This window comes from Asterias rubens, chromosome 6, assembly GCF_902459465.1.
Source record: "Asterias rubens chromosome 6, eAstRub1.3, whole genome shotgun sequence".
Lineage (NCBI taxonomy): Eukaryota > Metazoa > Echinodermata > Asteroidea > Forcipulatida > Asteriidae > Asterias > Asterias rubens.
This window is the reverse complement of record NC_047067.1, coordinates 15,475,262-15,491,497: the sequence shown is the minus strand read 5'-3', so window position 1 is coordinate 15,491,497 and position 16,236 is coordinate 15,475,262. Positions and strand designations below refer to the sequence as shown.

Below are 16,236 nucleotides of genomic sequence, written 5' to 3'. Positions count from 1 at the left end.
ATTGCTACAATTTAATTGTTTCACGCCTGGCATTTTACTTTGTAACCATTATATTGTTAGGTAGTACCCTTACAAAAAAGTTCTATAGAACTCTATAGAAGGGTCTATAGAGCTCTATAGAGCTCTATAGAAATCCTGAAAATCTATAGAAAGGCAAACACAAATCTATAGAATAATTATTTTCTATAGATGTCTTTAGAAATGTGAAGGCAAAATCTCTATAGAGAAAATTCTCTATAAAATTCTCTGTAGTGATATTGCAGTAAAGAAAATGTTCTGTAGAATTCTCTGTAGTGCTATTGCAGTAAAGAAAATTTTCTATAGAATTCTCTGTAGTGCTATATTGCAGTAAAGAAAATGTCCTATAGATTTCTACAAAGCGCCGAATTTCTCTAAAGAGAAAGTCTTCTTTAATAGATTTTGTACTGATTTTTGAAAACCCAAGCTGCTAACTGAGCGAATTGACTAAAATAAACGTTAGATGCGTTTTAGAACTCTATACACTGCCCTATAGAACTCTATACACTGCCCAATAGAACTCTATACACTGCCCTATAGAACTCTATACACTGCCCTATAGAACTCTATACACTGCCCTATAGAACTCTATACATATCTATATACATTTCTATTAAACATTCTATAGAGGTTGCTATAGATGTCTATAGAAATTGTATAGAAAAGTGGCCCAATTTTCTAAAGAAACTCTATAGGTTGTATAGAATTTCTTTAGAAATTGTATAGAAGTTGTATAGATTTTGTATAGATATGTGTATAGATATTGTATATATTCTGTATAGAAATTTTATAGAAATTATTTACAAGGGTTCTATACCCTTTTCTATAGAAATTTGTATAGAATTTCTATAGTTTTTTTTTATAGAATTCTATAGAGTTTTTTTGTAAGGGTAAGCTACCTAGCTGTTGATTTAGACAATAGATATGAACTGTTCATACAATAAACCTTAATTATGGCTACCAATTTGTAGATGGATATGGGTTTTTTTTGTGAGAATTAAGGGTGTGCCTAAAATCAGCCCCAATTTATTTAAAATACTTACAATTGTCATTTAACAATCATTACAAAATATTCCCATTCAATTTTATTGCATATTTATCAGAATCCTTACATATAAATATAATGAATCCTTATCTACTTCAAAATAATAAAAACACCAGGTTTAACAAAAGCTTCTTTAAAGATACACAGTCATTATTTTCATTTGCCAGTCAAATCAAAATGAGTTTCTCTGCGAGTTAAAAGTTCTTTGTGAAGACAAATGCCCATTTATTTGTTAATAAACCCTTTTCGTAATCAAACTCAATTGTGTAATCCTCGAGGCAAAATGTTGAAACTAAACACTTCATTTTGAACTCTTTCTGCAAAGGTGTCTGCAAAAGCATGTATTAAAAAGCAACCTATGAATAAATCAAAACACAACTACTCGCAAAGAAAATTGTTCTTTCGTTGAACAGAGCATCCACAAAAATTATATTGATAACAGAAAAAGTCTGCTAAAAAAGAAACAATTTAAAAGGTAATTTGAAGGTAGCTAAAAATTACCACTCAGTCATTCAAATGTTTAATTATATAATTCAAAAACGCCATGAGTTCTAATTTCTTAAACCCAATGCAGCTAAATTGATGGTGGAATTAATACAAAGTTATACGTCTTACAATTAATGTGGGAATACTTGATGTGGTTCTGGTGGTGGGCTGTGGACAATCCTGCCTCATCTTTATATTCATACTCTTAACACATAATATTTTAATAAATTTATTTTCCTAAAATTTCAACTTCTAGATGCAGTCCTTCTTATATACGTGTAAATAAAAACATGCAACATTATTTTTGAAATAAATTTATTAACTAGGCAGTGATAAAATTGTGCTCGTTTTAATGATCATTCAACTTGTTTTCCTATTTATTTTAAACTCGATATTCATGTCAATCTTTTAAGTTTGCAGAAATATATAATAACTTGGGGTTGAACAAATACAAAATTACCAGAGCGGGATTTTAACCAACAACCTCCGCATAAATGTGCCGGCGCTCTACCTATTGAGCAAAAAATAATAAGTCAACCTTGAAGGTAATCATAAAATGTTAAGTCACATTTTTATCAATGTTTAATGCTCAATATTTTTCCACATCCTGTCAGACTTGAATGATTTCTCCTGAGATGAAACTGAAGTGAGTAAGAAATACTCCTGCGCTTGTTAATAAGGTTTGGCCTTGTGTGACACTCATTTTTAAAACGAGGATATCAACAAGTTTGTGTTTTGGGTCGTACAAAAAAAGAATTGTTCCAAAACTTTTTGAACTCTGGACAGTTGATGTAGCAAACAAAAAGCATCTGTTAAGTGTTTTATTTAAATATAAACATGCAAATAAAACCCAATGCATGTATATGTAACATGGATTGGTCAATGAAATGATTAATTACTTCACAAGAAAGTGAAATGTTTAACATATGACATCACACAGCATTACTTAAGATCAAGCTTTTGGCATATCAGGTTTAGTGTCCTTATTATTTTGTTAAATTAATGACATGTATAAGACATTGGTTATAATAACATCATAAACTTGTTATTTACTTCACTATAGATAACGACCAGTGAATAATCTACAAAAATAAAAGGGGCAATTTAATTGTGCCCATCTTTACTAAATTTGTGTTAAAATTGCATATATATTTTTCTTCTTTCATACATATCATTTACAGAGATTGATCTATCAACAACATATCATGATAATACATACAGACTATATCAGTATAAAAAGACTGCAGCAAATGCTAATAGGAAATACAGATGGAAAGATTTGTATTCATGTCAAAGGTCAGTTGTTATAATATTGCAACTTACTCCCCATTGAACCAAACAATGCAAATATATTGGACTTCTCCCTATTTTCAGTCATGGTGACCAATAATGATTGTGTAATTTGTTTTTACCCATACACCATTGTGTATCAAGCACTGTGTACTCAGTACTTTCCAAAGTTCTGTGGAAAAAAATACACGGGCAAATCACTTTTGTTGTTGAGAATTGAGTTACTTGTTATTTACTTGTTAATTTACTCGTTATCTTTTGAGTTAAAATCCCATTTTTTGAAAAGTTGTTCACTATTTTCTTGTTACTTTTAGAGGTTCGTTATTTCATGTGTTGGATCACATCAAGTGCGGATACTGGTATTTGATAATAACCAATGTTTATGCAGGCTTAAGTGTCTAAAATATTCAAAATTATTTGACTCTGTGAGTTTCACAGACTCCCCCAGTGTCTCATAATTGTGACTATAACAAAATCAATGGAAAACCTTACTTATTTGATGTAAATCTTGCATTTGGGTGTTTACCTCCATCAGATGGAATAAGCAATGTGGCTGCTAACAGATACAAATGCTGTTGTACTGATTATTTGTAAGAAGATAAAGTTTTGAATTTCAAGCAGTTAATTTCATTTCACATCTACTACTATGATACTCCGTAAGATGGTTGTTTGAAATCTTATTATGTTAAAACTTCAGTTACTGACAACACTGACCAACAAATGTGAAGATACACTGATCTTATGATGTAAAAATATGCGTTGTACTCTTTCTTAAAAAATGCCTCTAAATGTGGGATCCAATGATAATATTTTAGCTGTCTTTAGTTGCTTTAGTAGAAGATGTCGAATTGGAACCAAGTTATTTCTATTTTTCTTAAACTACTCCAATCAATAGAAACAATCTCTGGTCTTGATAATACTCATTACAGTTTGGTCGATTCTATTTGGTCATATTTGCTCCCTGTCTACAGCCATCAAAAGCTGTTTTAAAGAGCCTGCAGAGGAAGACACTCAGGTTGAAAACTCCAGTTTTTCAATGAGAATTGAGCACTCTCAGATTAACAGCCTCTTCTGTCCATCTGTCCTTCCATAATCAAGCTTCCAAGGTTTCAAAGATATCCGAAAAATTGTTGTCAAGTTTGCCAAACATCTGTCTTGGCTCCAAATATTTCAAAAGTTAACAGCTCTTTAGGAGAATAGAGCGGCTATATCGACCACTGTCATCATCAGATAGACGGCTCCTTTTTTCTACACTCAAGCAAGGTGAAATATAATGGACAGCCGGGGAATCAGCTTCTCATATTAGACAAGATGACATTTTTTGTGTAGTTTGAAAGTAGCTGATAGTTGTCTCTCTTGGCTCCAAGTATTGCAAAAGTTTACGAGTTCTTTATGGCTCGTCTGACACATCATATCCTTCATGTTCTTCTTCTTCACTATCCAGCTGAGGAGGAAATAAGAATAATAGATAAGATGAAACGGGCTGATCAGGACACTTTTTAAAGTTCTTTTAGAGGGACTGTGGTGGTTTTCACGACGAGTTAGGACTAGTCTTATCTCGGGTTAGGGCGAGTTACTCGTCCTAACTAAGGACTAGCCTTACGTTTTTAATATCTCCTCCTAATCTCTTTGTGAAATCGACCCCTAGACACCTTTGATAATTGTCAAAGATCAGTATTCTCACTTGGTGTATTCCAAATAATGTACAAAATAACAAAATCTGTAAACATGTTGACTCAATTGGTCATCGAAGTTGCAAAAGAATAATGAAAGAATAATTGTTGCCCTTATTGCACTTGCTTTCAGGTGCCTACTAAAAATCTTCAGGCTGAAGTCTTTTGAAATTTGCTTGAGATTTTGTCTCGTTCTCAAAAACTACGTTACTCAGAGGGAGCCGTTTTTCACAATGTTTTATACTATAAACAGCTCTCCATTGCTTGTTACCAAGTAAGTTTTTATGCTAACAATTGTTTTGAGCAATTACCAGTAATGTCGAGTGTCTTTAAAGCTCAATCAGAGGGAACTGATCCATGCCTATGTATGATACCAGTCATATACTTCATTAATAATCAGGCACGCTAAGGTTAATACATTAGCTCAGTTATCGTCGAGGTATGATGAAACTGAACGAATAAGGGCGCCTAAGTTTTGTTTATTCCAAGCTAGAATGGATGCTTTTCCATCAAAACCATCATTTATCATTTGATAACTAGTGCTATTATATTTCTGAGGAAAGGGCTGTGAATACAAGAGGGTAACTCCAAGAAGAAAAACATTTCAATTGAAAGGAGAAAATTGTTTTTTAAGCCCTTCTTCTGCACTATATTGCAGACCTGCCAACATTTGCATCTTGTGATCAGAAACAAATTGAGACTTATAAGCCGTGTTCCCATTGGACTTTTTCTTATCGTGGCTGCACGGAAGTCTTTCCCAGTAAAATGGCAGGAAGGTAAGTTTCCAATGCATCCCTATTGGATTTAATTTTGTCATTCTATACAAAAGTTCCAGTGCTTTAAAAAAAATCCAATGGGAAACATGGCTTTAGAAACTTGATAACAAATTAGGACTTTTTCCATCAAAACCATCATTTATTGTTTGTTAACTAGCGTTTTCATATTTATGAGGATAGGGTTTTGATTACAAGAGGGTAAAAAAAAACTTCAATTGAAAGGAGAAAGTTGTCTTTTAAGCCCTTCTTTTGTACTATATTGCAGAGCCGCCAACATTTGGATCTTGCAATCAGAGCAAATTGAGACTTAAGCCCTGTTCCCATAGGACTTTTTTTCTATCAGGGCTGTGCGGAAGTCTTTCACGGTAGAATGACAGGAAGGTTATTTAGTTTACAATGTGTTCCCATTGGATTTAATTTTGTCATTCTACATAAAAGTTGCTGTGCTTTTAAAAAAAAGAAAAGAGTTCAATGGGAAGATGGGTTTAGAGACTACATACCAATCTCTGGGAGATACTTACCGCTTCTAGTTCCGGCCAAGTGTAGAACAAACCAAGAAGTTTCCGTCTCATGATAACAAGAAGGATGAGGCCAAAGGGGAATGCCATTGCAATAATAGATGTCTTAATCGCCCACAAGACAACAAGAGAGACGATCTGGATTAAGGTGAAGATGTGCATCTTCCAGGCTTTGACCTTCAATAAAAGTAAAGATCAATGTTAGTATCTTTTTTAGTTTATTTTATCGATTTTGGTTTTACCCATACACTGATGTGTGTTAGCACTGTATACCCAGTACTTTCCCGAGCTCTGTGAACAAAATCACTGGTAGATATCAAATCCAGAGCTCGGGTTAAGTACTGAATATATACAGTGCTAACAAGCATCGGTGTATATCGGTAAAACCAAAATTAATATTCTCTATCCCTGATGCAACAAAAATTCCATCTTTTCAGTTATTTTTATTTCACAACCAACAGCACAATTAGCACCAATAACAGGATGCATAGTTAACAAGAAGAAGTGTTCAGCTTTAAATGTGGGAGGAAAACCCCCAAATCAGGTAGGAACTAATAACCCAATCCACATGCAAGGCTCCGGTCCGAGGTGAGATTGGAACCAGGGTCTCCACACAGGTAAAAGGCAATGAAAGAAACCACTGAACCAACCTGATCCCCCTTGTGTGTGACTTGTTTGAAAGTATACTACACTAGAATATTGAATTGTGTGACTGTCTAAATGCACTACTATAGGGTTACACTTTTAAAAATAACAAGAAATAGCGTAGGACTTTTCCTTTGTAAAGATGGTAAGATGTAAAATTTAGAACTGCTTCTGTTGGCGTTACAAAAGTACATTGCACATTTTTAAATATTGTATATGTTAAGCGATAAAGCTGAATGAGTCATTTTGTCACTTTAAGCAACTTTTTCACAGTTTCCCTCTCTCTCATCTCTTGGTGTTTCTACTTTCACAACTTCAAATTTGTATCAACATATATTTAACAATATTCTCTTTTCAAATGTAGGATTTGAAACTTTGCATGGTGGAAATACAATATAGAAAAATTTGCGGTAACACCATGTAATGATGATCTCTAATGAGTTGGGGGTGGTTCTGAAAAGAACCGTTGGTTTCAACTTGACGTTTTCGATCAGTATGCTTGCTTTCTCCAGAAGATGATCAGAGCATACTGATCGAAACGTCGAGTTGAAACCAACGGTTCTTTTCAGAACCACCCCCAACTCATTAGAGATAGTCATTACATGGTGTTACTGCAAACCTTTCTATATCTTTTCAAATGCATTAAAAAAAATTACTTGGGTCACAAAATCACTCATTTTGCAGGATCGCATCAGTTTGTAACATAAAAATCTGACTTTTGCAAAATGTGACTGACCATACGGACATATTTTTTGTCCGGGTGGTGTTTTCCTGGCATGAAGACGATCTTAATTCTCTCAATAATTTGGATACCACTCAAGGAGCTGAGACCAAGGTAGAGGAAGACACCATAAAGGACGGCAATAGGAACTTCTCTCAAGAGAGGAGCTATGAAGTGAGTCAAACCTAGAAGAAGAAAAGGGCAAAATACTTTGTTAGAACCCAAAGAAAGTGATAGGGGTCGACAAAGAGTAGGTTAGCTTATAGTTGGTAGGGGTGTCATGGCCAAGACTCAAGCTCTGGGGCCAATTTCATAGAGCTGCTTAAGCAAAAAAATTGCTTAAGCACGAAAATAGCTCGCTTATTTTACACATGTTACTGGCCAAAATTTCATGCCATATACATTGCTTATGACTAGTATTTGGCTGTTGTTTACTTAGCATAACAATTGAGTGGAGTCTTGGCAGGTAATCTGATTTTACTAAGCAATGAATTTTTTGCTTAAGCAAAATGTTTTGCTTAAGCAGCTCTATGAAATTGGGCCCAGGGTTCAGCTCCCGCTCTTGACACTTGTGTCCTTAAGCAAGACACTTTAGGCATATTGCTGAGAGCTTCAGATGGGATGTAAAGCTGTGGGTCTCATTTCAGGAACACAACAAAAGGTCTGATGAAATAACTACTTTTAGTTTACATGTTGGCAAAGCATAAATTTGGATTAGTTATTATATTAAACAAAACTTTCGACCCAAAAGGAAGGGGAGAAGAAAAGAAAACATATACACAAAAAACGCTTGCATTTGTAGGCCTTATAAAAACTTTCTGCCCCAATAGACTTGCAAAAAGTTAATGAAGATTAATTGTAATTGTGACAATGATTTGCTCCCCCAGAAAATGTCTCAAAAATTACTCACTTGGGTGAGCACAGAAAAAATTCTGAAATTGTGGTGGTAATAATAATAAAACTGCATATGTAAAGTGCATATCATTGCTATGTCCCTATGCGCTGAATAGGGGAAAAAAGGAAAACAACAGGAAAATAAATACACACTGGAAGAACAACTTATGGTGAACTGAAGGGCTTTTAGGGCGATTTTTGGATTGCCCAACCGTGACTGCTTCCTTAACAGACTCTGGTATGCCCTTCTACAGTTCAGCTGCAGTATACTTGGAGTGACCAAGATCTGTAAGATTTTGTGACAGGGTTGGAAGGGATTTTAGAAAGTAGATTTCTCGAAGGAATGTATTTGTGAACTAGTTCCTGTAGATAAACTGGGGATGTGCCTTGATAACAATGAAAAGTAAGGGAGCAAAAAAAAATAAAAATAAAAATACTCACTCAGGTGAGCACAGTAAGTGGTAAAAGAAAACACAAATTTACCTATAAGTAAGCTGACAGTAAAATTTGTCATGCGTTGATCCTTGATGTGATCTAGTCTAGGTTTGACACCAGGGGCTTCAGTCCTAGTCAGCACACTCAAACTACCAAGATGAGATACAGTACGGACTGTGCCAGCACACATCCATGGTAGACCAAAGAGACCAGCTAGTAGAGATAGCGCACCCATCAGAAACAAGTCTAAATGGAATCCGGTCCCTTTACGCAGCTTGTGCTCCTTCTTGCTTACATATTGCCTAGGTGAAGAAAGTAAAGTAAGATATTGTAATAGATTAATGGATGTAAAAAAAAAAATGTATTTTGTGTAAGGTAGAAAATAACTTTTTTGTTTAAGGGCACTGGACACTATTGGTAATTACTCAAAATAACTAGTAATGGATAGCTGAAACGACTTTTTCTGAAGTGACATAGTTTTTGAGAAAGAAGTTATTCTCACTCAAACTTCGTTCTGAAGTAAAATAGTTTTTGAGAAAGAAGTAACTTCTCAATAAAATAATAAAAGACCTGAAGCCTTTTATTAGGCATCTGAAAACACACAAGTTGCCTTTTTTTGTTTGTTATTCTCTTGCAACTTTGATGCCCATACAATTTATTCAAACTTTCACAGGTTTGTTATGTTGTGCCTATGTTGGGATACACCAAGTAAGAATACACGTCTTTGACAATTACCAAAGGTGTCCAGTGCCTTTCATTCAAATAGAGAACCAAAATGTTCAAGTTTCCCTAATCAATTTGAGGCCAAAACTTTGTGCTTCAAATATTTCATTACTGCTAGACAGTCAGGCGGGCTTGTCGCGGGACCTGTGTGCTCAATCTGTCACCGGTCTGGCCCGGGCATTTGGTTTATTGCCTCGCCTTTCGTCCAATTGACCCCTTGGACGATGCCTTGCATTCCTTGATAGCCGGTCTGTGCTGGCTTGATCACTTTTGTCTGAGCAGCCTTTGAGTTGAGTTGACAATTTATCAGTGGTCGAATTGTGAATTATTTATCCAGGACGACATCCACCTTTCTAACACAGCTTGTTATTTCTTGATTTCTAATTTTAATGATGCACTTCGCACTTCATTTCCATAAAAGTTATACCCAACTGAATTAATCTTGAGGCTATTTTGGCAGTTTTTCATCTTTGAGGAAAACACAAAATAAGAAAAATCCACGCAATCGGTTAGGGACTGAAAACCTCGTCAACAAGCAAGGCTCCGGACTGAGTTGGGATTTGAACCAGGGTCGACAGAGGTGAAAGGCAGGAAAGCACTGAGACAACATGATTGTTATCAAGTATATATGATTTATAAAAGTTATGCAAATATTTGTTATCTGTCATACAAATCATAAAAAATAGAAATATTACCTACCCAGTCAAGAGTATTTCCATGTACAAAAGAATTGAGAGTAAAAAAGCGGGTACAATTGCACCAAAGACGGCACCCACTGGGAGTGGGTGGTTGAGACCCAATGGGTTAATAATCCAACCTCTCTTACAGGGATCTGTTGGGGTGAAACCATGCGTGATGCTCAATTTCTGCCAAAAGATAAAATACAAAAGAATGTTACAAGACGAGCTGCAACATTATGAACCAGCTGTAAATGATTTGTTTGATTGTAGGTAAGACAAAAGTTAAAGAATTACAATTTTCTAGATATGAGGTAAAGAAGGCACGAGTAAGCTGTTCAGTTGCCACAGGTACCTAAACAATTGACATTATAAGGATTTTATATAAAACTTTCAAAGGGCACACAAACTATAGTCACACATCCATGCACATAATTATAGGAAAACGTTTGGACAAACATTTTTTGAGGGTGGACAGTTGATATCAGGACTGGCTGAATTTGTGTCAACCCCCAAAATGCCTAAAGCCCAGAGGGTCCACCACTGGGGCATTACACCTGGACCACCAGGGGGCCTTCAGGTTGTACCCTGGACCACACCCAATATATTTATTGAGACCCCCCCCCCAAACAAAAAAAAGGAAAAAAGAAAGGAAAAAAAGAAGACACAATCTTAGGTGCACCCTTGCATTTTTGCCCTTAGTTTTTAATGTTGTGGTATTAACTTTATCTTGTGTTATCATGAAACACTGCCCTCATTTGACAAAACACGACCGATTTTGTAAGGAGGGAAGTGGCCCCTACTAAAAAACATGTGGGTAAGAAAATTACTTTTCAAAGAACTGATAGATTTGAGGGTCAACCACAACAATTTTCACATAACACTAAATATAAGGGAGTTCAGAAGAAAAAATAAAACAACATTTTACTTTACATATTAACAAATGTTACAGATTCTTACAGATTCAAACTTTGTACTAGTGTACAGAAGCATAGCAAATTGATTAATTTGTCAGTGCTTTCACAAAGAGGCACTTCTTAAAAAAATCATACGTTTTGGCAAATCAGTATTTTTTACACCATTTGCATGATTTAAGATCCTAGTAAAATGTCACCGGTTAAATTGTAAAGAGTATTCTAAATTGTAAAGAGTATCCGAAACAATGATGTAAACAAAAGTTTGGCTGCAGTGGCAAAAATTCTCTAAGAGAAAATGGTCATGAATTGTGAACCAAATCCCTAGTATTATCCAGTGACCAAACTATATTCAGAAGGAATGTTTAAAAGAATAAAGGAAAGAGAATTTACCTGTGTGTATGTATCCTTTATTAGGTAATCCAAAGTCACCATCAAGATTATTGCAATAGCTATGCCAAAGTTGCCCATGGCGCGGCGGGACTGTAAGACAAGATATAAGTATATTAAAAGCAAAACTATGGCTATTGAATATTAAGTTTGGTTTTTACCCATTATACACAGATGTGTGTTAGCATTGTTTATATAACACCCAAGCAGATCCTTGCCATTTGATTGGAGGATTGTCCGTCACGTGATAGCAAATAAAAGTACCATTGCACGCTGAGTCACTCGCCGTGCTTTTTCGTTCCATCCGAAAAGTACCATTGCACGCTGGCACGCTGCCAGCGTGCAATGGTACTTTTCGGATGGAACGAAAAAGCTGAGTAAAAACATCACTGCGTGCGCGTGTCTTTGGTAACGCAGCAGCTGTTACTGCAAGAAGGCATAGTAAAATTACTAGCATTCGGCTTCTACAGTTGAAATTGTTTGTTTTGAAAGTTGTTTCTTTCAATCAAAATGACAAAGTTCTACTTGGATGTTATATAAAACAAATAATGAATGTTTTTCATTCGTGCAATGGTGCGAATATGTTCATTCGTTGAAAGCTGGAATGTTCCATTCAACTCGGCTCCGCCTCGTTGAATAGAACATTCCATCTTTCAACTCATGAACATATTCGCACCATTGCACTCATAAACATTCATTATGTGTATAATACTCAGTACTTTCGAGAGGCCTGTGAACAAATCACAAGCATATTACTTGGGTGGGATTCAAAACCACGACCTTTGCATTCTAGAGCAGTGTCATACCAACTACACCACGAATGCTATCTGCAACGATTTAATAGATGGAAATTTAAGCTAGTCTTTCGAATAAAAAGTTTCCATCAGGTTGTCAGGTTAAAAATTTCATAGCTCTGATTTTGTACGTGACACAAACACTAGCCGTACAAATCTCTGAGATATTAAATTTCACACTGACTTAGACTCAGTAAAAAGCTCTGTAAGAATAAGCCAAGGTTGCTCCAGTTACGAACCAGTATTGTTATGTAATTCAATATGTTGTCTTTTCTCTGGAAATCATGTCAGATTGTGGCCAGGTGGATTATGAATAGGCCCATGGGAATATTACCATTTACACAACGGTTGAAGTGAAAAAACGCAACAATGAACTAGCCTGATCAAATTCGTCTCAGATTATTGATGAAAAACTGTCCCTATAGAAAATACTATAAAAAGAAATTTCTACTCACAGTTCTCCCAAGGAAGCTACTATTCCGAAGGATCCGTAAAAAGTACGCAATGAAGAAAGTGCCGCATGTAAGGATAATAGATAATAACGCTGTGTTTGGCCGAGGCGTCCAATGCCCAGGTGAACACGTATCCCCGTGAAATGATTCCGAAACAGCGGACTCCAAACAGTTAGGATCTTTGTGCGAGCCTGGTGCATGTGATATGGTTGTTGAATGGTGGTAGCTGTTTGTTGGATAAGGCGTTGAGGAGGGTACATGGTATGCTAACGGAGCAGTCACATTGACGGTGTAGTTCCCATTAAGGTCCGCATCCCCAGTATAGTTGGACATATGGTTTGTTACTGGGTTCACATCGTGGTGAAGATTATCTCCGAAGCAATACTCTGGAAGCAAAGGATTGGCACAGACTGTCTGGAAGAGAAAACAAATTCTTCAAATGTCCCCAATTTTGTTTAAGATTTACCATTTTTTACACACTGATCAAATATTTGTATTGGTTTAAGTTTTGAAAACATCCTTTTATTACTTTTAAGTCATCAATTAAAGCAATTTATAATACTGGGTGCAGAGAAGCAATTATGGTTTGCAAGAAATACATGGTGAAAAGTATGGTTGATCATTTAGGGTAATTCTGAAGCCACCATATCTCCCAGTATATCAATGTCTAATACTGGGTGAAGAGAAGCAATCATGGTACTCAAGAAACACATTATGAATATGGACGAGATTCAAACCTACATCAATTGTGGCCACATGTTGAATTCCTATCCACTTAAAAAGAACGTTTAGTAATTTGTTTCAAATGAAAGTCTACTCACATGATACAAGCCCAGGTAGGTCTCATATAAGAAAATCAGTGATATGAGTGTAGAAAAAATCTCCTCAGTGAAGCGTGTGAAATAGCGCACCAGTATACTGCCCTCAAAGGCCACCACGACGATGGATATTATGAAGATCCAGAAGCCGACCCATGCTCTAAACGGTAGTAACTCTATTCCTATTGTCTCACAGAACTAGATGAGGAAAAATAGCAAAAGTACATCATTGGTTCTCGGACAAATCAATCGTTTCAAATCCAGTGCATTATAATTAACATACATCATGCTTGCAACCAACATTTGAATACTATATCAACATTGGTGGTCACATTTAGTGAAATCAAAATATAAAGTCCTTGTTCTGTTAGGGGCTGTTTGTATACCCTATCAGGGTAGCAATACGCAATTTTTTGACTGCTCTCCAAAAAAATTGTATCAATGTCGGGTATGCGTGTCATTGTCTGCACAAATTTATGATTGGCGCTCTGGCAGTGTCACGTCTGTGCGCAGTATATTTTTAAAATAAAGACAACTAAAGGAGCCTTTTTAACCCGCCTCAGAAGCATTAAAAACTTGATTGCGCATAGAAGTGCAAATGATAATCGCATATGCCCCGCAAGTGATACTAATGTTATTAAGAGCACCCTCGCGCATTTAAAACACTGCGGATTGTACTTTGATAGAATTTAGATGACTTAATAAGATGATACTTATATCAGACAACAGAAATGGTAAATTCCTACGAGGAGTGAATAAAAAGCGACTGAGAGCGATGTTTGAATCTGTTCTCGGAGAAGTCAGAGAGCACACATACTAACCACAAACATTTGCTCTTCAAAGACTAGAAATGGACCCGTTCCTCCTATGATGACTAGGGGCTGGCCAGAGAATAATGAGAAGAGCATTCCACAGACAGATGTAGAAACAATCATCTCACTCACTCCCATCCACTTCTTAGTCTTCTCACCTGAAAATAGCAGGTTTGGCAAAAATAATGCATCATCAACAAATTTCAGTAATAATCAGCAAGGATGAGAGTCAATTCCTAACGAAAAAAGTCTGAAACTATTATCTAAATTTGAGGAGGTATATTGAAATGGTAGCATTTCCACCTTAAGGTAATTATTATTCTAAAAATTCCAAGGACAGTGTCCTCACCACTAGAGACGTAGATCACAAAGCAGGATTTATTTGTATTGCAAAAACAGCTATTTTTGACACCAAGTCTGAAATTCCTCATCCCTGACTCCGGTTTTTCTGCATGTGTTTTTTGTTTGCAAAAATAAAGTTAACATCAAATCAAAACAGATCACTAGCCAATGTTCTTTAGAACAGGAATAAATCAACCGACATGATCTCAAAGTTCAAAAGATTTTGTTTCTGGATCTTTTGATTTGGGTGATCTTTTGATTTGGGCGATCTTTGATTTGGGCGATTTAGCTTGGAATGACAAAAAACCTACAATCTCAAAGCAGAAGTGATTTAACACAAATATAGTTTAATAAGTAGAAATGTAACATATATAAAGTTATAAAGTAGTTTTTGTGAGCAGTATTTTTCATCAATGTTCTGTAGCAAGAAAAACACCTATACTCACTCAAAAGGCCCCCAAATGTAATTGCAGGTGACAAACATGCAAAGTAAATGAACACAAACGCAGCAAGGCACTGAAAGTTGAGGGCGTCTGTGATATCACTCCAGTAATGTGGGTATCTTCGTTTGACATCGTTCACTAGACCTCCAAAAAGACGACCTGTTCTCTTTAGAGGATCAAGGCTCAATTCTAGGCGGATCTTTTTGGTGAATGCAATGACGGCTACAAAGAGAAGAACAAAAACATGTTCTTTATTACCTGTATTTTCAGACACAGTTTCAAAGCAAAGCTTTTTTCATTATCTGTTCAAGTATTCAACTTAAATTCCCAAATATTACCCTCTGACAATTTGACCTATTTCAAGTAAAGTAAATGAGAGTAAGTATAGAAAAAAGTTGACCTAAAATTACAAAAATGCAAATTTAAATAAAAGCTGAACAAATCCATTCTTCAACCAGAATCAGTTTTGTATTTGCGTATCGTAGCCAAGCAGTCCAACTCATTACGCTTGTGCCCTTGATCAAAGAACTTAACAAAGCTTTGAAAAAGGTGGGAAGGTAGTGCATTCTGCTCTACCCAGGCTCCTAGCGGATGATACCCATGCCCACATCCTTACGGACTGTGAAGGGGGTAACCCTGTTTCAGCCCTAGGAGTAGGTGGCTCCTAGCGGATGATACCCATGCCCACATCCTTACGGACTGTGAAGGGGGTAACCCTGTTTCAGCCCCAGGAGTAGGTGGCAAATTGCCCCTGGTTGCAGTTGATCTGGGTCGACAGCCCAAATCAGTTACGTGTAGCCCTCACCTTCATGTGGCCTTCCAACTTAAGGTTATCTCTTATTTAAAATTTTTTTAAAGAAATTACATCAGATATCAGGTTTGTCCTGAAGACGAGCAGAGTATACTGTTCGAAACGCCGAGACCACACCGCTCTTTTCAGAGCCAACACTTCCTCATAAGAGATCTTATATGCATTGTTGTATCTGCAAGTTTAATATTAAGTATTTATAGTTTACTTCTTAGATTAAAAATGATCTAACTTGTAGTTTATGGCTCACCATCTGTGTCTTCTTTGGTTGGTTTAAGTGTTTTGCGTCTCCTCATGACCTTTGCCTGTTCCTTCTTCTGGATGCGAGTGATGGGTAGAAGTAACTCTCGGTCCCAGTCTCCTGGAGGTAGCACCATGGTGTCATTCAGAAACTCACTGATTCCCTTCAGCATGTCGTGCTTATCTAGACCAGTATAGGCAATATCACGGAACACCTGCAGATATTTGGAATAATAAAAATATTAGTTTCTCTTTAAAGCGCCGGGATGACAGCTCAAACTGTCCTTTAGTTTTATTGTGCATTTATTTATTGTTTCATTAC

At 36.1% G+C, this 16,236-nt stretch overlaps 1 protein-coding gene across 2 annotated transcripts in view; it reads right to left on the bottom strand.

Annotated features, from left to right (window-relative positions):
* Positions 1–1,096: 1,096 nt before the first annotated feature.
* Positions 1,097–16,236, bottom strand: part of LOC117291156 (anion exchange protein 2-like) — a 55,299-nt gene continuing 40,159 nt past the window's right edge. For both annotated transcript variants that reach the window (XM_033772707.1, XM_033772709.1), the window contains 11 exons: positions 15,925–16,129; positions 14,870–15,088; positions 14,091–14,239; positions 13,273–13,467; positions 12,455–12,865; positions 11,209–11,298; positions 9,924–10,090; positions 8,550–8,803; positions 7,188–7,357; positions 5,810–5,983; positions 1,097–4,283 (listed from right to left, as the gene is read on the bottom strand). In XM_033772707.1, the coding sequence (XP_033628598.1) occupies positions 4,230–4,283; positions 5,810–5,983; positions 7,188–7,357; positions 8,550–8,803; positions 9,924–10,090; positions 11,209–11,298; positions 12,455–12,865; positions 13,273–13,467; positions 14,091–14,239; positions 14,870–15,088; positions 15,925–16,129 (2,088 nt within the window). In that variant the 3' untranslated portion in view covers positions 1,097–4,229. The remainder of the gene's footprint in view (positions 4,284–5,809; positions 5,984–7,187; positions 7,358–8,549; positions 8,804–9,923; positions 10,091–11,208; positions 11,299–12,454; positions 12,866–13,272; positions 13,468–14,090; positions 14,240–14,869; positions 15,089–15,924; positions 16,130–16,236) is intronic.